The sequence below is a fragment of the Lithobates pipiens genome, unplaced genomic scaffold, assembly GCF_037356315.1.
Source record: "Lithobates pipiens isolate NorthernLeopardFrog02 unplaced genomic scaffold, aLitPip1_a1.2 Scaffold_13, whole genome shotgun sequence".
Classification (NCBI taxonomy): domain Eukaryota; kingdom Metazoa; phylum Chordata; class Amphibia; order Anura; family Ranidae; genus Lithobates; species Lithobates pipiens.
In genome coordinates, this window is record NW_027507718.1 from 541,027,506 (window position 1) to 541,050,026 (window position 22,521).

Below are 22,521 nucleotides of genomic sequence, written 5' to 3' on the forward strand. Positions count from 1 at the left end.
GGTGACCCCACAATATACAAATACCGGACTGGTGACCCCACAATATATAAATACCGGACTGGTGACCCCACAATATACAAATACCGGACTGGTGACCCCACAATATATAAATACCGGACTGGTGACCCCACAATATATAAATACCGGACTGGTGACCCCACAATATACAAATACCGGACTGGTGACCCCACAATATATAAATACCGGACTGGTGACCCCACAATATATAAATACCGGACTGGTGACCCCACAATATACAAATACCGGACTGGTGACCCCACAATATATAAATACCGGACTGGTGACCCCACAATATATAAATACCGGACTGGTGATCCCACAATAGGGATAAAACTTTTTCGCAGAAGGGAGTTTAACAAGCCTCGAGAAGAAAAGAAGTTTAACCTTAAACTACGTAGAGGGTTCTTTACTGTAAGAGTGGCAAGGGTGTGGAATTCCCTTCCACAGGCAGTGTTCTCAGCGAGGGGGGGTATCGATAGTTTCAAGAAACTATTAGATAATCACCCGAACGACCTCAACATACAGGGATATACAATGTAATACTGACAGATAATCACACACATGGGTTGGACTTGATGGACTTGTGTCTTTTATCAACCTCACCTACTATGTACACGGTGCACACATCCCCAACCCCCCCCCCCCCCCCCCCCGGTGTCCAGTACATGGTACATATACACCCCCTAGTGTCCAGTACACGATGCACACACTTCCCCTATTATCCGATACACGCTGTGCACACATCCCCCCAGTGTCCTGTACATGGTGCACACACCCCCTCTAGTATCCAATGCACACATCCCCCCAGTGTCCGGTACATGGTGCACACATCCTCCTACTTTCCGGTATATGGTGCACACATCCCCCTAGTTCCCGGTATATGATGCACACATCCCCCTAGTGTCCTGTACACGGAGAACACCCCCCCCCCCCCAGTGTCCAGTATACGATGCACACATCCCCCCCAGTGTCTGGTACACAATGCACACACCCCCCCCCCAGTGTCTGGTACATGGTGCACACCCCCCCCCCAGTGTCTGGTATATGGTGCACACACCCCCCAGTGTCCGGTTCATGGTGTACACATCCCCCCCAGTGTCTGGAACATGGTGCCCCCATCTCCCCGGTGTCCGGAACACAGCCCCCCAGTGTCTGGTACATAATTCACACATCCCCCAGTGTCCGGTACATGGTGCACACCCCCCAGTGTGCAATACAAGGTGCACCCTCTCCCCCCCCCCCCCAGCGTCCGGTGTACGGTGCACACTGTGACAGACCTAGCTGGGACAGGGGCTTTCGGAGAGGACTGGGAACAAGCCTCTTACCCACTGACTATGGGCCCTGGCATTTAAGGAAACACTACTCTTTGGAAGGTGTATGCCTGGGGGATCCGAGGAGTGGTCTTGTTTCTGATTCAAGTTCACATCTCCCCAGAACACACAGACTCTGGGAATCTAGGCCTGTATCCATCCATGTTACCAGACATGACTGCTCATCACAGGGAAGACTCAAAGCGGATGGTAATCTCATCAGATCAGACCACCTGTCTTTCACCCATTGTTAGTTGTGACAATTATAACACCTATTGCCTGCTAGCAAACTACTGTGGGGATGTTTTTATACTTGTAATAATGTGTATTGTACTTTGTGAGCTCAATGCCGGCAAGTCTGACCAGGAATGAGATCCCTGATTGTCCAGGTGGCTAGTTCAATTAACTTAATGTTTATAGTGTTAATTATATTTCTGTATACAGTTGCGTGTGCATATGATATTGTGATCAGACTCACCTGAGTGTGTAATGTATAAAAAGTCTGTATTCTTGTTCAATAAAGAGTTCAAGTTTAGAAGCTAAACGAGTCCTGCCTAGTTCTTGGTTGCAATATGCGGCTATAATATCTGATATCTATGTTCAGACTGACGGAAGCACTCAATTGGAGTGTGGAACAGTTCCCTTACATACACATTTTTTGTGGTTGAACTGTATTGACTTGTGCCTTTTTTAACCTGACTAACTATGTAACTATGTAACATCCTCCCCCCCTCCAGTGTCCAGTACATGGTGCACACATCCCCCCCCAGGGTCCGGTAAATGGTGCACACAGCCCCTCCAGTATCATGTACACGGTGCCCCTATCCCCCCCAGTGTCCAGTACATGGTGCCCCCATCCCCCCAGTGTCCTGTACATGGTGCCTCGATCCGCCCCTAGTCTCAGTAATAACTCTCTGCATTGGTTTTCAGGCATTGGGAAGTTCGTAGCGTTGGACTTTGCCCGGAGGAACGGTCGGGTCATCTTGGCGTGTCGCAGTCGGGAACGCGGTCAGAAGGCCCTGGAAGAGATCCAGAGGGTGACGGGGAACCGGAATGTGGTCCTGGAGATCCTGGACACCAGCAGTATGTCCTCCGTCCGGGCCTTCGCTGACCGCATACTGCGCAATGAGAAGAGACTGGACATCCTGGTGAATAACGCCGGAGTGTCAGGTACAGATCTATGGCACGGTGACCCCGGGAGGGTGGGGTGTCACCCTTCCAATGTATACATTTCCTTACTCTGGTTTGGGCTAGAATTCCACTTTAGGGCAATATTCTGGTGGACTTTATGGCGGACCACCTATTACAGATCCTTATTGGTGTCTGTAGACACAGAGATGGGTCATACCAGTCAACTGAAATCTTCCAAAATGAGAGCTCAGAGGGAGGGTCTACTATTACAATGATCACATGATCAGTCCCCCCGGCTGTCATTGGAAACACTTCCTGCCAATCAGGCTCGCACCTCCAGTGCAGAAGGTCCTTAGAAAGCAACTTTTGTTGAATTGGAATATCTGCAGAACATGTCCTGCAATGCACTGAGGAGGGATGAACTCAGATTGAACGGGGTGCATGTAGCCTGAAATTAGAGCCGCTCATTGGATGGGGTCTTCCTTGTCTCCATAGACCTGCCCCTATGTTGCGGGAATGCTGGGGATATTTAAGCCTGGTAACTACACAGTGTCCTGAAGGAGGCGATGATGAGTAAAACGCACATCTCTAGCCTGTGTAGTGAGAACTCTGCTTGGAGTCTTCTATGATTTTTGCTTAAACGGCTCATTAAGAGATTGATGTTCCCTTCCAGGATTGCCCCACGCCGTAACATCGGAGGGACTGGAGGTCACCTACGCCACCAACCACCTGGGCCATTTCCTGCTCACCAACCTGCTTGTGGGTAAGTCCTGCCCTGTGGGTCTGGTATGGATTTCAAGGGGAACCCCTTGCCAATTTTTTTTTTTTTATATATAAAATGGCGTGGGGTCTGCCACAAATCCATACAGACCCTTATCCAAGCAAACAAGCCACCCCCCCCCCCCCGAACCATACCAGGCCACATGCCCTCAACATGGCAGGGGGGGTGCATTGGGGCCTACCCACCCCAAGACACCTTACCCCCATGTGGATGTTGGCCCGTGCCTGGTGGTTGTGGGGGTCTGTGGGTGGGGGGCTTATCAGAATCTGGAAGCTTGAAGGGTAACTCCACTTTGGTTGAGGAAAAGACACCCCCCTCCTATTAGATATTTGTTTCATAGTAGAACTGAAGAATCCTCAGCTCGTAGGATACTTAAGAAAAAGTGTTTATTCTTCACAAAGCAAGACAAGACTTGTGTGGTGACATCAGGTATGGCTTCAGATCATCAGAAGGAGACAGAGATAGATATATCAGATGTTTTCCATTCCTCCGGAGTGTAGGTTCCTTCCCTCCTTGTCTCTTTCCAACTAGCCTTCTAAACCTTGTATCCTTTATACTGTTATGTAAAGTACGAGAAGAACACCGACTCTCCATATATGGTTGGATCTATAGTAAGATACAGAACTCCTCCTAACATATTGACATAGGAATTCAGAATGGAAATACATACGCAGCAAAATGACTTTTCTCTATGTCAGACATATTGAAGTAACCTTCAAAATAATATTCAACTCTAAATCTCTGACACCTCCTGGTGACCGATGTTCATTGCCGGGACTTTAACACACTTTGAAGCAGATCCCTACCTCTTGTTGCTCTGAAGAAATAAGCTGTTTGTTTTCTCTTTGTCCTCTGCTGACTGAGTCTGGATGGGAGGGGTATAATTCCTAAGTGGGAGGGTCTAATTTCTCAATAGGAGGATCTAATTTCTCAATGGGAGGGTCTGATTCCCAAATGGGAGGGCCTCATTTCTCAATGGGAGGAGTCTACTTCATAAATGGGAGGGTCTGATTTTTCAGTGGGCAGGTCTCATTTCTCAATGGGAGTGATTCCTGAATGGGAGGGTCTAATTCCTAAATGGGAGGGTCCAATTCCTAAATGGGAGGGTCTGATCCCTAAATGGGAGGGTCTGATTCCCAAATGGGAGGGTCTGATTCCCAAATGGGAGGGTCTTGTTTCTCAACGGGAGGGTCTTGTTTCTCAACGGGAGGGTGAGAATTGTCAACAAGAGGGTGAGAATTGTCAACAAGAGGGTGAGAATTGTCAACAAGAGGGTGAGAATTGTCTACGGAAGGGTGAGATTTGTCTACGGGAGGGTGAGGTTTCTCAACGGGAGGATCTAATTTCTCAACGGGAGGATCCAATTTCTCAACGGGAGGATCCAATTTCTCAATGGGAGGATCCAATTTCTCAATGGGAGGATCCAATTTCTCAATGGGAGGATCTAATTGCTCAATGGGAGGATCTAATTTCTCAATGGGAGGATCCAATTTCTCAATGGGAGGATCCAATTTCTCAATGGGAGGATCTAATTTCTCAATGGGAGGATCTAATTCCTAAAATGGGATGGTCTAATTTCTCAATGGGAGGGTCTGATTCCTGATCGGGAAGGTCTGGTTTATTATAATCTCCTGATGCACTCTCAGTGTGAGGAAAGCTGCAGGGCCTGCATCTTTTTAGAAGTATTAAACCCTTGGGGGTGTAGCTCACCAAAACTGAAAATTCCTATTGCAGGGGGATGCCTAAAATCTGACTTGGGAAAATCAGTGAGCCAATCAAACATACAGGAAATGTCATATATCTGGGGGGTGGTCAGTGCACCATCTGTGCACAGAACACCCTCTATGTTGCCATATTGTATTATATTTTACAGAAAATTATAGATTGAAAAGGAAAGGTAATTTCTAATAACAATGTAGCAATATGTTACACTATTTTAATTTTTTTCCCACCAAAGTAGAGTCACCCTTTAAGTGATCTTGCCTCTCGATTCATATAGGATATTTTTAGGACATAGTGATGAGAGTTCAGGGCGTGACATTCATAGACTCTAACTGTTAATATTCTGCCCCCCCCCCCCCCTGCAGATCTCATGAAACGTTCGGCACCCAGCCGCATCGTCTTCCTGGCTTCCTTCGTGCATTACCAGGGCTATATAGACACCAGCAACCTGTACGGGAAGAACATGGAGAAACAGAAAGTTTACGAAACTTACTACTGCACCAAACTAATGAACGTCAGCTGTGCCAGAGAATTCGCTGATAGGCTGAAGACCACTGGTGAGTGACGCCCCCCCATGGGGCAGGCTGGTGACCATAAGGGGACACTGGTAAAGAAATAATTACTTTCCAGGTCACTGGAAAAGGGGGTCTTAGGCGACCTTGGATTTCAGCGACCTTAAGTGGACACACACTGGGGGTCTTCAGGGACCTTGACTGGACACACACAGGGGTCTTGAGTGACCTTGACGGGACACACACTGGGGGTCTTAGGTGACCTTGGCTTTCAGCGACCTTGAATGGACCCACACTGGGGGTCTTAGGTGACCTTGGCTTTCAGCAACCTTGAATGGACATACTGGGGGTCTTAGGTGACCTTGGCTTTCAGCGACCTTGAATGGACCCACACTGTGGGTCTTAGGCGACCTTGGCTTTCAGCGACCTTGAATGGACCCACACTGTGGGTCTTAGGCGACCTTGGCTTTCAGCGACCTTGAATGGACCCACACTGGGGGTCTTAGTCGACCTTGGATTTCAGCAACCTTGAGTGGACCCACACTGGGGGTCTTCAGGGACCTTAACTGGACACACACAGGGGTCTTGAGCGACCTTGACTGGACACACACTGGGGGTCTTAGGCGACCTTGGATTTCAGCAACCTTGAGTGGACCCACACTGGGGATCTTGAGCGACCTTGACTGGACACACACTGGGGGTCTTAGGCGACTTTAGCTTTCAGTGACCTTGAATGGACCCACACTGGGGGTCTTGGGCGACCTTGGCTTTCAGTGACCTTGAATGGACATACTGGGGGTCTTAGGTGACCTTGGATTTCAGCGACCTTGAATGGACACACTGGGGGTCTAAGGCGACCTTGGATTTCAGCCACCTTGAGTGGACCGACACTGGGGGTCTTCAGGGACCTTGACTGGACACACACAGGGGTCTTGAGCGACCTTGACTGGACACACACTGGGGGTCTCAGGCAACCTTGGCTTTCAGCGACCTTGAATGGACCCACACTGGGGGTCTTAGGCGACCTTGTCTTACAGCGACCTTGAATGGACATACTGGGGGTCTTAGGCGACCTTGTCTTACAGCGACCTTGAATGGACACACTGGGGGTCTTAGACGACCTTGGATTTCAGCAACCTTGAGTGGACCCACACTGGGGGTCTTCAGGGACCTTGACTGGACACACACAGGGGTCTTGAGCGACCTTGACTGGACACACACTGGGGGTCTCAGGCAACCTTGGCTTTCAGCGACCTTGAATGGACCCACACTGGGGGTCTTAGGCGACCTTGTCTTACAGCGACCTTGAATGGACATACTGGGGGTCTTAGGCGACCTTGTCTTACAGCGACCTTGAATGGACACACTGGGGGTCTTAGACGACCTTGGATTTCAGCAACCTTGAGTGGACCCACACTGGGGGTCTTCAGGGACCTTGACTGGACACACACAGGGGTCTTGAGCAACCTTGACATTCAGCTACCTTGAGTGGACACACACTGGGGGTCTTAGGCGACCTTGAGCACCTCTGGCATGTTACTGTATCTTTAAGGCTGAAACGTTTTGATTGCCTGTCATCTAGAAGTCACCACATCCCTTTATATTAAGTAACAACAGAGGCAAAGAGATTGGGACTTTTGAGGTGCAAGACACACAAAAAAATATATATAAAATAATTGTATTTTATAAAAGTTAAAATCAACGGAGTATAATCCATTTAAATAGATAACCGTTACAAAATGTGCATGAAGACAAAATTCACGACATGTTTCACCACTGGTTAGTAGCGTCCTCAGGAGATTTACATTTGTCAGGCACTGTCTACTACAAGAGAAAACACAAATACAATGAGTGTTCTATAATTTACACAAATTCATGAAACTGTACACAGAAAAATGTCTTCAATCCCAAAATTGGCTAGGGTCATAGGAACCCAAAGGGAACACACAGGGGGCACATATTTACCAATATAAGAATGGATTAATAGCAAAATATATATGCCAGGATGAGGCCAAGAAGTAGGTAAATCAGGAGGTAACCCAGAGGCAAGGATCATTTGGTGTCCCATAGAGGGTGGTATATAAGTCAGAAGCATACTCAGACAATGAAGGATAATAGGGAATCCGAACCTATATACAGAGGAATATGGGAAGAGCTAGATAAATAAGCCCAGAGAATTTATATAAAATAGACATAAACAAACTAAAGGTGCATAGATAGGAGAAAGAGGGGGGCGTGGCCGGACGTGAATGGGAGTCAGCGTGAGTGAGGAGTGAGAGCATGGCGTGGCTCTCCCCCTCTCCATCCTGCTTAGTGTGAGACCTTCGCTCTGACCCTCCACCCACTGGGCTATTCGATATTGTTTGGAGGCCTCCTCGTACCTTTCCCTTCAGTGGCTCCCGGTGGCTCCCGTGCTCGGGCGGATGCCGCTTGTCTGGATTGTTGCGGCTCGCCGCTCTCGGAGCCCCGCTGGCTGTCGCTGAAGCGCGGCTCCCGCTGATACCGGTGAGCTATTGGTGGAGCAGAGGCTGAGAATCTCGCTCAAGATCACACGAGATTACGAGCGGCCCCTGTGCTCCCGCAATATTGCCGCGCTTATCTACCCGTTCAGCTTGACCCTGACGTGCTAGCGCGTGTGGATGGGTGGCATGCCTGGTGTCCTGGGCTCTGGCTGGCTAGCATCTATTGTATAGGTGAGAGGTGACCCTTGTCTTGAGGTCCCTCTCTTCCCCCCTCCTCCTCCCACTCGCTCTTCTCTACCTCTCCTGCCTATTGAGCCAAGCTGCCAGCGTGGACTGGGAGATGAGATGCAATCATAGTGACAGCCCTGCCTGATCAACGAGTAGTATATCTTGTGCGGAGTGAGCGGAAGATCTGGATGCCCTGTACACTTTCTGCCTATGGATCTATGGGATCAAATCACTCGTGCCGCTAAGGATAAAACTAACCAACTGGTTTCAGCGACGGCAGCGGCAAAATTAGAGCGCTATGCTCACTCTGGCCCAGCTTCACCCAGCAAGGCAAGCTCTCAGCAGGTAAATCTACACAATAAAGATACCAAAAACTCTTCTGCGGATAGGAGTCAAGGCCAGTCTCTGGCCAACCCCCCCCACTCCACCAGTCCCTAAATCAGGTGGCAGCAAGGGAGGGGGGGGGGGGTAAACCAACAATAGCAGCAACAAATTTGGAAGCAACGCTAACCAGATCCCATATACCAATGCCGGATAATCTGGATGAGGAGCCTACTCTAAGAGACATTCTGCATGCAATCAAGGAATGTAAAGATTCAATATCCAGCTTTGATAAACAGCTAAGATACATAAAGGAGGAGCTACTGTCTATGAGGCAGGAATTGAATAGGACTATATTAAGGACTACCGAACTTGAGGAACGCATGGGCGCGATAGAAGATGAGACGAGGCCTGTGAGGCAGGAAGTTGAATCACTCAAAAAAAATAGTCACTATACAAGCGGATAAACTTGACGAGATGGAGAATAGGAGTCGAAGAAACAATATCAGGGTGCTAGGTCTCCCTGAACACTGCGAGGGGACAAATTTGATTGGCTTTCTCGAGGGATGGTTCCGAGAACTCTTTGGGGCTGCGACATTTAGCTCGATATTTGCAATAGAACGGGCACACCGAACCCCGGTAAAAACTCGTCAAGTGGGGGAGCGTCCTAGACCTATAATGATTAGAATCCTTAATTACCAGGATAAAGTGTCCCTATTGCGGGAGGCCAGAATGAGGGGGGATATTAGGTATAAGGGGGCCAGGGTCTCTTTGTATCCCGATTTCTCCCCTGACCTCCAGAAAAGAAGAGCTGAATTTATACCAGTTAAGCGAGTAATGGTTAAATATAAATTAGAGTATGCGCTTCTCTACCCAGCTCGCCTGAGGGTGGTAGCATTAGGAAGGACATTTTTTTTAACACGCCAGAGGAAGCAACCCAATGGTTAGAAGAAAATAAAAAGGACCTATAAATACACACTATTGGGCAGTTAGGTGGATCTTGCGGGATCGGGGGGTACATATTTGTGGGGAGGGATGGGTAGGAATGGGGGGCAAGCTCGTTGAAAATTTTTATATCTTTGTATGGTACACAAAGTAGGTGTGGGGTAGGGGTTGAGCAGTAAGAGAGTGTGGAACACAAGTAGGTAAGAGTAGTGGGGGACAAAGGGTCCCCATGTATGGGTGTAGATTTCGGGTGAAAGTATTCAGTAGGATTGCTATGGATAAGTGGTGGGAGTATTGTAAGAAGGCCACGAGTGTACCCCTAAGGGGTAGCCTTAAGAGGTGGGGGGGAGGGAGTTTAGTAAGAGGGGGTGTGGGTGGGATGGGAGGGGAAGGGGTGGTAAGGGCATAACAATAAAAATAATACAAGGATACACAAATTCAGAGATGCACTATCAAGAGGGTGATGGGAGAAAATATTATATTATCCTCAACTATTATGTATTATATAGGATACACGTGTGTAAATTTAAGGGAAAGAGAGGGAGGCTCCTTTTCTTTTTTTTTTTTTTCCTCTTATTGTACTTATACATTTTCTCACTTGTTTTTTTTTTTTTTTTTTTTAAACTGCCCAATTTATAGGCGTTAAGCAATGATGCAGGTGAAAAGAATTAAGATAATATCCTGGAATGTGCGGGGCCTGGGAGACCCGACCAAAAGAAATGTGGTTTTGTCGGCCTTAGAGGGCAAGGGTCCTGGAATATTGTGTCTACAGGAGACGCATCTAACGGGTGAGACGATTCGGTGTCTCCAAGGTCGGAAATTCCAGACTCAATTTCACTCTGTATTTTCAACCTATGCAAGAGGGGTTAGCATCCTTATTGATAAGGCGGTTTTGTTTTTCTGCTATAATAGTCGCATAGACGCACAGGGTAGATACATTTTTTTACACTGCCAAATTGAAAACAATCCCTACGTGATAGCCAACATGTATGTCCCTCCCCCATTTAAACTGGAGATTCTATACGAGCTATTAGCTTTTGTAATAGATAAACCCGGTATCCCCGTTATAGCAGTTGGGGATTTCAACGAAGTTTTGGATAAATCTTTGGACAGATTCCCAACCGTAAATACTTCAATAGTGGGGGGGTGCAACGAGGCTAGCCCGCTTCCTACATGAAGTTGGTTTATGCGATGCGTGGCGCATTCGATATCCGAGGGAGCGACAATATTCTTGTTGCTCAGCGTCTTTCTCGACCCTATCGAGACTTGATATGGCCTTAGTGAACAGTAGTGCGTTGCCGCGAGTAGACGAGGTAGAATATGGCCCGAGAGGAGTCTCGGACCACTCCCCCTTAATATTGTCACTGTGTGTAGGTAAGAAACAATATCTTGGGCAATGGAAAATTGACCCCTCCTGGTTGGAATTAATAAAGGATACTGATCGGGTGATAACCGAGTTAAAAGACTTTATATACGTTAACACGGGTACGGCATCAGCGAGTGTGGTTTGGGACTCTTTAAAAGCTTTCTTAAGAGGTCTTTTTATCCAACAAATTGCCAGAAATAAGGCCGAGATGAAAAAACAGGAAGAGGATCTTAACAAGGCGGTGTTAGCGACAGAAAGACAGTATATTACTAACTAGACATGTGCAAAAGGAAAAAATTTGTTTAGTTTCGTTTCGTTTTAATTCATTAATTCATTCATTTCGTTTAGTTATATATTCGTTAACTTCCTTAAATTCGTTTTCGGATTTCGTTTCGTTTTCTACCGAATTCGAAAAATCGGCCACATTTGAAAATATTTCAACCAAATTCGAAAATATTTCTACCGGATTCAAAATGATTTCAACATGATTCGACATTATTTCAACCACATTCGAAAATATTTTGTGACCCGAATTTAGGGCCATGTATCTCGGGGTCACTTGGTGCTAGAAACTCCAAATTTGGATATGTTGTAGTGCTAGTACTATTGTGTTTGCATACCAAATTTGGGGTTTCTAGCTATAGGTGATCCCGAGATATGTGGCCCCAAATTCGGATCGCAAAATGTCATTTTCTGCGCTAATAACTAATAACATTTTGCGACCCGATTTTGGGGCCACATATCTCGGGATCACCTATAGCTAGAAACCCCAAATTTGGTATGCAAACACAATAATACTAGCACTACAACATATCCAAATTTGAAGTGTCTAGCGCCAAGTGACCCCGAGATACATGGCCCTAAAGTCGGGTCACAAAATATTTTCGAATGTGGTTGAAATAATGTCGAATCATGTTGAAATAATTTCGAATACAGTTGAAATAATTTCGAATGCGGTTGAAATAATTTCGAATCATGTCAAATTCATTCGTTATATTTCTTTCGTATTCGTTGTAATTTGTTATTTTTTTATTCGGACATTCGGATGCATCCGAATGTCCGAAATATGCAAAATTCGGCCGAATTTCGATTCGTTACGAAACGAATTGCACAAGCCTATTACTAACCCGAATCCTATTACACAGAAGGCTTGGCTAGACAAACAGCAAGAGTATAAGATAATTACCAGGCATAAGATCGATAATAGACGCATATTGCAGAAACAAGCGAACTTTGGGGAGGGAGAGAAAGTGGGACGAACATTGTCTTTACTGGTTAAAGTAAATACGGCCCCCCCAGCGATATTATCAATTAAGACTCCAGAGGGAGAGATTACCTCTGAATCATCTATTATTAATAATACATTTTATCGCTATTATAGTTCACTATATAAATCCCAAGGGGGGAGTGAAGGGGGAGCTACGGCTGCTTTCTTGGGGAACTTAAATATCCCAACTGTAACACCAGAAGATCTAGCAGCATTGGAGGCCCCAATTACTATTGAGGAACTTCAAAGAGCGGTGGCAGAGATGCCTAATCTAAAAGCTCCAGGACCCGATGGATTACCAATCGAGGTCTATAAGAGATATGGGGAGGTCCTGCTGCCACAACTGTTGGAGACATTGAGGCAGGCATTGGAGCATGGAACCTTGCCCTCCTCGATGTTGGTTATCCCTAAAGAGGATAAGGACCCTATGGACCCGGCCTCATACCGTCCAATTTCGCTCTTGGGGTCAGACGTAAAATTTTTTAGCAAAAGTGCTTGCAACACGTTTAAAAAGAATTATCTATAAGCTTATCCATACTGACCAGTCGGGCTTTATTCCGAATAGATCTACCAGTATTAACATTCGTAGACTTTTTCTGAATGTTCACATTCCGGTAGATAACGGAGGATCCAGAGCAGTTTTGGCCCTGGATGCAGCCAAAGCATTTCGATAGCCTTGAATGGGCGTATTTGTTTAAAGTACTTACTAGATTTGGGTTTGGACCAAACTTTATTAAATGGATAAAACTTCTTTACACAGACCCATGAGCGAAAATTAAAATCAATAATGAGCTTTCTGAGATATTCCTGCTGGAACGAGGCACGAGACAGGGTTGCCCCCTTTTCCCCCTTACTGTTTGTTTTGGCAGTGGAACCATTAGCTATCGCCATCAGGGCCAATCCTGATATACAGGAATTTAGGAGAGGTCAGTCGGAGGAAAAAAAATCGCATTGTTTGCCGATGATGTTTTGCTTTTTCTAGGGGATGTTCAAACCTCATTAAAAGTAACAATGAAGATGATTAGAGAATTCGGTCTTATATCAGGTCTAACTATTAACTGGGATAAATCCGCTCTACTCCCATTGGAAAAGGAGTTTACTTATACTCTGCAGGTGTCAGGAATCCGCCCGTTCTGCAGGATCGGGTGTCCGTTCGCGCACGCGCGTTCGTCCCGCGGGTCGTCGTGGGCACGCGCGTCCCCAAGCACGAGCGGGTGCACGTCGTTCGGATGTGCGCGCGGCATACGCACGCACGAGTGCGCGTTAGCGCTATTGGCGCCAGTGGCCCTTTTTAAAGGAGCAGCTGCAGTCACTCTGTGCTGTTCGTCTGCAGCTTGTGCCTGAAGAAACCTGTTGATTCATCTGCTACCTACCTGATACCTGACCTGGCTCCGTCTGACTCTGCTGACCTCTCCTGCTCTGACCCCGGCTTGTTTGACCTCTCTTGGACTGTCTACCTGTTGCCGAACCCCTGCTTACACCTGACACCTCTGCCAGTTCCTGCTTGTTCCTGCATCTGTACCTTGCATCCTGAAGAGCCCGCCATCCTGCCTGCAGTCTTCTCCCAGCGGCCTGCCTGCCACTGCGAGTTCCTGCTCCTGAGGATCCTCTCCTATCCGGTACCTGCTGCTGCACCTGGCTGGACTCTCCTACCCCGCTGTGCTCCGGTCTCCCTGTTCCCATTCCAGAGAGACCAGAACCAGAGCCGTAAGAGCGGTCCCCTTCCACTAAGTCAGACTCACCACCTGAGGATCTTAACAGCAGGATACCGAGAACTTGAAGAAAGTGGAGAAATTTAAGTATTTGGGGGGTGTGGATTACTAGGGATGTAAATTCCTATTTGGAAGATAACCTATCCCCTCTCCTAGTAAAGTTAAAACAAAAGTCTGATATTTGGAGTCGTCTCCCCCTCTCAATGGCGGGACGCTGCAATTTGGTTAAGATGGTATGGCTTCCCCAAATTTTGTACTTTCTCCATAACTTGCCATTATGGATTGGGCAAAGGTGGTTTAAGAAAATAGAAGCCTTATTTAGACTTTTTATATGGAAAAAGGGCCCGCCGAGGATTAGCTTGCGGACCCTGCAGCTGCCGCCGGAAGAGGGGTGGGTTGGCGATCCCATATCCTAGACTCTACTATCTAGCGGCCCAGTTGCAACATTTAGCTGGAGCAACAGCAACAAATGAAGTTAGTCCTTGTCATAGGCTATTAATGTTAGGATGTCCACATAATACGCTTATGGAAGCGCTTGAAGCAAACTCGTTCAATATGCACTGTCCAACGATCACTCAGATTGCTAAACTCTGGAAGACAGTTAAGGCTCTTCTGGGATACAAAGAGGTATCCGTGCTGGCTCCCCTATGGGATAATAGGAATCTAGATGAGTTATTTAAAGTTGAAAGATGCAAGGAATGGGTAAATCAAGGGATATATAAATTGGTGCAAAAGTTTTCAGGGTTCAGATATCAGGTCATTTGTGGATTTAAAATCTGAGTTCTCTTTGTCGAACCAGTCGTTTTATAAATATCTTCAGGTCAGACATGCAATTCAGGCCCAATTTAGATCTCAAGAGGTGCAGCTGATCCAGATCCCGGTGTTATCTGAAATTATGTCTCGAGACACGCTTAAAGGCTTGATTTCATCCCTATATACTAGGCTGGGGGATAAACTACTAGATCGAAATGGTATGATTAAAAGTAAAAGGAAATGGGAGAGGGACGTGGGTCCAGTGTCCATACCTGATTGGGAATGGATAATGGAGCAGGGAACTAAAGTCTTGATTCAGTGGCGTAACTAGGACCTTCAGGGCCCCGATGCAAGAAACCATGAAGGGCCCCCCTGATCCCCAGCCAGGGCCCTTCCCTCCGAGTCCAGCGGTGGAACTCCAGGGCGTGGTCACAGGTATGACCTTTGTGAGCCCTGTAGTTCCACCACTGGTATCAGTAGTTTTTTTTTTTTTTTTTAGGTGCCCCATTGGGGGACTGTCCCTAGGCAGGATGGAGTCCCCGTCCCCAGAAGAGATGAAGTCCTTTTCTCCAGGGCAGCTGAAGTTACTGCCCCCAGGTGAGAAGGGGTCCCTGTCCCCAGGGGAGGTGGGGGTCCCTGTCCCCAGGGGAGATGGTGGTCCCTGTCCCCACGTGAGAAGGGGTCCCTGTCCACAGGGGGAGATGGAGGGGGTATGTAATGGTGTGTGGGGGATGGGTTCCTCTCACTCACCATGACCAAGCTACAGGCCGCGCTCTCATCCATGTTGGCCTGGGCTCCATCCAGTGTGCTGGACGGGCGATCAGCATATCTCCCAGAAAGACCTTTCATCATCTGTGTATGACGGGGGAGGAGGGGGGCTGGCAGACAAGCCTGCAGTGTCCTCCGGGGAGCCGTCTCTCATAGGGCTGCACTGCATCTGTGTGCTTAAAGTTTGTTTACCCGGGAGAAGTATGCAGTGCAGTGGGGCCGGATTTGGGGGGGGGGCGGGACTCTGGCTGGGGAGAACAGACATCGGACTGAGAGGCAATGCATGGAGCAGGAGAGGGGTACTCTGAGGAGCCGGCCGAGGACACAGGTCATGCAGGGAATGCACAACTAAAGAGCAGCCAGTGTGATAGTCGAGCATGGAGCTCTTCTGGTCACCCTCCACCTCCAGCCACCCGTGTGCATGGTGCACTGGTACCCCTAGCTGCCTATGCTGCTGCCGGCCATATGTAGAGGGGGCTGCATGGGCCCCCTGCATCACAGGGCCTGGTTGCGGTCGCGACTGCTGCACCCCTTATAGTTACGCCCCTGTCTCGATTTCTCCATCACAGAAAGCCTCTCAACTTTTCTTTTTTTCATCGGGTATATCATACACCCAGGAAAATGTTTAAAATGGGGTGGAGAGATAATGATCAGTGTCCCAGATGCGGCCGGGTTGGAGATTTCATCCATATGTTCTGGAGGTGCCCGAAACTTTTTAGATACTGGACAAGGGGTCATAGGCCATGTAAATAGAATTTTCAGTCTGACATTGGAAGCAACAGTGAGGACTTGCTTGTTGGCTATACCGGAGGGATATAAAATCCCCAAAAACGTATTTACACCAGTTACTAGATGCCTTTTTCAGGCAAGAAAGTTCATTGCCCAAAATTGGCAGTCACATTCTAGCCCACTACCTGAAACATGGCTGGCTAATATGATGAAAATAATTAGTAATGAAAGGGTTTTCTTCATTAAGCAGGGTAATAGTAAGAAGTTTGAAAGGATATGGGGCTCCGGATTGGTGAAATTGGGGATTCCCCCATAAATAGCGGAGGTACAGCGTGTGCCCTTACAGTCTATAGATTCTTTCTAGCCATTCTTGTTATGTACTGTTTCTTCTTTTTTTTTCTCTCTCTCTTTTTTTTTTTTTCTGGTTTAGTGTGTTTCCTTATACGCTGGGGGATGGGGGTGGGACTGGGAGGAGGGGGAGTGGGGGAGGGGTGGAGTGGGTAGAATTAAGGAAGGGAAGAAAAAGGCAGAAAAAAAAGAATACCAGACAGCGGGGCTTGATATCTTGGCTGTCTCCCTGCTTGCGCATGTATTTCAAATCTTTTAAATAAAAAGGAAAAGAAGAGAGTAAAGTAAAAAAGTAAAAATATTTAAATAAATAAGCCACGATGATGTGTAAACTGGGAGGAGATAAAGATGAACGTTAAGGTGAATAAAAGCGGGAGTCCACGTTTTTTTTTTTTTTTTAAAAGCCAGCAGCTACAAATACTGCAGCTGCTGACTTTTAAATAGTGACACTTACCCGCCCAGCGCGCCCGCGATGTCGGCACCCCGAAGCCGATCGCTCGCTCGTGCCGCCGCCATCTTGGGTATGGGAATCAGGAAATGGAGCCTTTCGGCTTCATTTCCCGGTTCCCTACTGCGCATGCGCGAGCCGCGCTGCGCAATGAGGACGGTCCCCGCTGCCTCTGGGATCTGTGTGTTTCCCAGCAGGCAGCGGGGCACTTGCTGAAGGGGGCGGGCGCTTGCGGAAAGGGGCGTAACGTACGCCCCTTTCCGCAGAGAGCTAGCCCGGAAGTGGGTGCAGTTACCTGGATTATCCAGGTAACTGCACCCCCCTCCCCCCTGAAAGGTGCCAATTGTGGCGCCGGAGGGGGGGGGGGGGATTCCGATGAGCGGAGGTCCATTTTAGGGTGGACCTCCGCTTTAAGTCTCCTGTATAAACTCACTGAGGTGGCAAAAAAAACAAAAAAGGTGCATAGATAAATGTATATGTAGCACTGACCCCCGAAGGAGCTGCTGGTTTGATTGGGCTTACCGTTACCTTCTCCTCCTCGATCTGTGTCTAGGGGGTTCCCCGTGGTCGATGGCCCAGTAAACTCAGAGACTGACGACAGATCCGCATAAAGGGATTTTTATTTGCAAAACGTAACCAACGAACAGTCTCTCAAAATAGGATCAGAGGGTCAGGAAGGAAGTTCAGGTCCTCTTAGTGTCAAAGTCAATAATAAAGAACTTGCTTACTTTGACTAAATCCAGAGAATAGCCAATCACAGTTGGATGGTCACTCAGGTTGGACAGTCCCTCTCTCACAAGGCCTAGCAGCCAACAAGGTCCTTAACTCAAGAACAAGTCTCTGCCACAGACGGTGTTGTAGAACATGTAGGAACAAGTCTCTGCCACAGACGGCGTTGTAGACTTCAGGAAACGAACACTTATGGAACACTCGTGTGATTCCTGGATCTTTCAGGCAGATTGGCGGTACCCACGAGGTTGGATTCACTTTGGTACTTCAGCCCTTCCAGGCTCTTGCTAAGAAGCCAACCCATACATGGTCTTCTTCTGAAGAGTCCTCCCCTGGATAGCTATGAAGTTACTGGTCCTCTCCAACTACCGGAGACGGCACCCGACCACCTCGGAATCCTTCTTTAGTTTCCTTGCCTCAGGCTAGCCAGCCCCGAGACAATAAGTCGGGTGGATCCGCACCCCAGGCCACAGCCTTCCTGGGGGCTGGTCAGGAGGACCAGGACCATGAAGTCAGAACATACTTCTGGACCCCGGAACCCCAAACCAACGTGAAATCCGCATCTTAAGTACCCTCTCCCAGAAAGCACAACAAGAGTGACACTCCCACTGGGCGGGCTCCGAAAGAGAGTAAACTTAAAGCACCCAACTAGACTGTGGTTCCATGCCTGCCAGAAGAGACAGTGCCCCTTGTGGCCAGGCTGAACATCCTATAGTCCAGTCAGACTGATGCTGAGGTCCAAATTTAGAACAATTGTAATGTAATGTGTAACCTTAACTTTCAAAAAGCATAGCGCCTGCTCTTCAGGAGCCGGCGCTACATATAGATGGCATATATACCTCTAATCAGCTAGATGCTTGGATCGATTGGCAAAATTGCCGATCACCACTTTGTTGACAGAAACAACTGTCCATCCAAAAGCCCCTATATGGGTTCACGGGATCTATAAGGGGACAGTATCAAGTCAAGAAAGAAACAACTAATTCATGGAGACCCCCCCCCCCCTAAAAGGATATAAAATGGCAAGTCTACCTATAGTCAGCTAAGTGGTAGGATTAGTTGGCAGCACCACCAAACATCCCCTCCTTTCGAGAGACGACTGACCGTCCAAAAGCCTCCATATGGACCCACAGGACCTAAAGAGAGTCAGTGAAACATCAGAAGAATAAAAAGGTATTTATAAGAAAAAGTCTCCACAGAGTGGAATGATTAAGTCACCGGGGACTGGGGATGGGCTTTATGTTCGGGTCGAACATTGGGTGTCCGCGGCAAATTCGAAAGCCGCGGAACACCCTTTAAAAGTTTATAGGAGAAATCAAAAGTGCTAATTTTAAAGGTTAATATGCAAGTTATTGTCATAAAAAGGGTTTGGGGACCCGGGTCCTGCCCCAGGGGACGTGTATCAATGTAAAAAAAAAAAGTTTTAAAAATGGCTGTTTTTTCGGGAGCAGTGATTTTAATCATTCTTAAAGTGAAATAATAAAAGTGTAATATTCCTTTAAATTTCGTACCTGGGGGGTGTGTATAGTATGTCTGTAAAGGGGCGCATGTTTCCCGTGCTTAGAACAGTCCGAGAGCAAAGTTGCATTTCTAAAGGAAAAAAAAGTCATTTAAAACTACTCATGGCTACAATGAATTGTCGGTCTGACAATACACATAAAAGTTCATTGACAAAAAACGGCATGGGATTCCCCCACAGGGGAACCCCGAACCAAATTTGTTTTTAAAAAAATGGCGTGGGGGTCCCCCCAAATTCCATACCAGGCCCTTCAGGTCTGGTATGGATATTAAGGGAAACCTCGTGCCAAAATTAAAAAAAATGGCGTGGGGGTGCTCCTCAAAATCCATACCAGACTCTTATCTGAGCACGCAACCTAGCAGGCCGCAGGAAAAGAGCAGGGGACGAGAGACCACCCCCACTCCTGAACCGTACCAGGCCACATGCCCTCAACATTGGGAGGGTATGTTGGGGTAGCGTCCCCCCCCAAATGCCCCTTGTCCCCATGTTGATATTGGCCTAAAATGCAAAAAAAAACTGAAAAATGTGCCTTTAAGACATATGGGTGGAAGTGACGTTTTGACGTCGCTTCCGCCCTCCTATGGTATGGAGACGTGTGTGGGCCATCTTCCCCTCACTCGTCTCTATACACAGACACGGAAAGGTCCCAACCGCCTCTGCTGCTACCGACGGCTCGTGTAAGCGGCCGAGGGAGCTGGAGAGCGGCGGGAGGGGGGTGGTACCTCTCCCACCGTCGACAACGGCGATCTTGTAGCAAATCCGCCGCAGAGACCACCATTATCATAAACAGAACCGCTGGCTCCAAAGATGGATACCTCAGTTGTGGCAGCAGCCGTTCCCGTGAGATCCGTCTTCAAACTGCTGACGTATATCCTATCCTTATCCTATGAAAAAATTGCCTTTTTGTCTTACCCACATAGCTTTACAGTCGCACTTGATGAGGTCAACAACCCCAAATGGATTGACAGTTTACAAAGAAATTTGGTTGATAGAGATTCCCATTGGGGAGAGTAAAATCAATAGAGCTTGGTACAAATCTGCAAAACTCACATTGGCCACAAGGGGCGATACCTCTACGAACCTGACCACCCTTTTTTTTTTGGGCAAGAGGTGACTGTGAACTAATTGATCCCCCCTAATGACCTAGACTTCCTGTAGGTGATCTGAGGAAAAGGTTGAACATATTTAGAAATGACCTCGTCAGTGGACAACAGAGGCCAATATTTTTGAATAATTTGATAGACTTTCCTGTGTTCACCCAAATATCTGGTTATCGGATGTACCGGCTGCGCTAATTTGACAGTTTTCTTTGAGTGGATTAAATCGGCTCTGTTTCTTTCTTTTGGCCCTATTAAAAGGCTCGACTGCAGCCCCGGGTTCAACGGTCGAGACTGCAGGGCTTGGGCCTCACGTTCAAAGTCCTGGTCAAGACAGCAGTTACTCCTTATTCTTAACCACTTGCCGCCCGCCCTATAGGCAATTGACGGCTGCAAAGTGGTTGCATAATCCTGACCGGACGTCATATGACGTGATCAGGATTATGAGCCGCTGCGCGCCCCTGGGGGCACGCATCGCGGCGATCGTTGTTGCGGGGTGTCAGTCTGACACCCGGCAACTACGATCTCGGTAAAGAGTCTCCGACGGAGACTCTTTACCACGTGATCAGCCGTGTCCAATCACGGCTGATCACAGTGTAAATGGGAAGAGCCGGTGATCGGCTTTCCCTCACTCGCGTCTGTCAGACACGAGTAGAGGAGAGCCGATCGGCTGCTCCTCTGACAGGGGGGGTCTGTGCTGATCGATTATCAGCACAGCCCCCCCCCCCCGGGGATGCCCACACTGGACCACCAGGGACGCCACCAGACCACCAGGGAAAAGGTAATCCTCCCTAGACCACCAAGGATGCCAGTCAGCACAATGGGTGCCAATCAGTGCCCATAATGGATGCCAATCAGTGCCCACAATGGGCATCACTGATTGGCATGCATTATTGTTTGGCACTGATTGGCATCCATTACTATAGTATAACACCAATGCCGCCTATGAGTGCCCACCTGTGCCGCCTATCAGTGCCCACCTGTGCCGCCTATCAGTGCCCACCTGTGCCGCCTATCCATGCCCATCCATGCCCATCTGTGCCACCTATCCATGCCCATCTGTGCTGTCCATCCGTGCCAGCTATCAGTGCCAATTTGTGCCACCTATCAGTGTCCGTCCGTGTCGCCCATCCGTGTCGCCTATCAGTGCCGCCTATCAGTGCCACTTCATTGGTGCCCATCAGTGCCGCCTTATCAGTGCCCATCAGTGTAGCCCCATCAGTGCCCATCCGTGAAGGAGAAAACGTACTTATTTACAAAGTTTTGAAACTGAAACAAAAAAAAACATTTTTTTTTTCAAAATTTTCGGTATTTTTTTATTTGTAGCACAAAAAATAAAAACCGCAGAGGTGATCAAATACCACCAAAAGAAAGCTCTATTTGTGGGAAAAAAATGATAAAAATTTCATTTGGGTACAGTGTAGCATGACCGCGCAATTGTCATTCAAAGTGCGACAGCGCTGAAAGCTCAAAATTGGTCTGGGCAGGAAGGTGTTTAAGTGCCCTGTATTGAAGTGGTTAAGTATTGACTATATGGCATACTTTGTACCAAGGGTCTGGGGTGGGAACTAGTGGCCTGCAAAATGGTATAGCCAGCTGATACTTTTTGGAACAAGGAGGAACCAATCATGCCATCAGGATTTAGATATAAAGAGATGTCCAAGAAGTTGATAGTTTGTTGGTTACAATTCATGGTGAACTTTAGATTGTAGAGGGGGGGGGGGGGGGGGTGGAGCACCATGACGTAGACGTGCTTTGCCGTTCCCCTGACCGCCCGACCAAGCGCCACCACCACCACCACCTCTCCTCACGCGGCTCTTGCTGTTTGGAGTTCCCGCGGGATAGATCTGCCGCCGTTGTGAAGCTGGCGGGCAGCGGGCAGAACTGACAGCCACACCACGTCACCCGGAAGAATCTGCGGCGAGAGCCCGACTTCTCCTCCGCTCCCTCCGTCCAACTTCGCGCTGGAACTGCGGATCGCCCAGCGGGATTGCTGACAAAAAAAAAATGTGCGGCACTGAGTAAGCAGGGAGACGCTCCTGGGCAATGAAAGATCGGTGTGCAGGAAAAGGGATGACTGGAGGCTGGAGACGGAATCCATTAAGGGGATAGACTGTCTGGCGGCGACCAGCAGGTGGGACGCCCGTGTAGAGTTATACGGACCCTGGAAAAGACGCCTTCCGTTAACAGAATTCCTGCGGAGCGCACCTGCTGATTTTGAGAGACTACAACCACCAAAGTGTCCCTTAAAAGTCATCAAACCGTGAGTTAATGTATGGTGAAAGAATAAATATAATATCACAACAGAGGGCTGGCGCGGTAAATGGAACTGTGGTATTATACTATATATTA

The 22,521-nt window shown here is 47.9% G+C and overlaps 1 protein-coding gene across 5 annotated transcripts in view; it reads left to right on the forward strand.

Moving 5' to 3' along the window:
- The window catches only part of LOC143975773 (retinol dehydrogenase 11-like), a 169,464-nt gene that overhangs the window by 128,816 nt on the left and 18,127 nt on the right, over positions 1 to 22,521 (forward strand). For 4 of the 5 annotated variants that reach the window (XM_077478299.1, XM_077478298.1, XM_077478302.1 and 1 more), the window contains exons 2-4: positions 2,262 to 2,501; positions 3,136 to 3,225; positions 5,331 to 5,522. In XM_077478299.1, coding sequence (XP_077334425.1) covers positions 2,262 to 2,501; positions 3,136 to 3,225; positions 5,331 to 5,522 — 522 coding nt within the window. The remainder of the gene's footprint in view (positions 1 to 2,261; positions 2,502 to 3,135; positions 3,226 to 5,330; positions 5,523 to 22,521) is intronic. The other variant, XM_077478301.1, reaches the window with a different exon arrangement.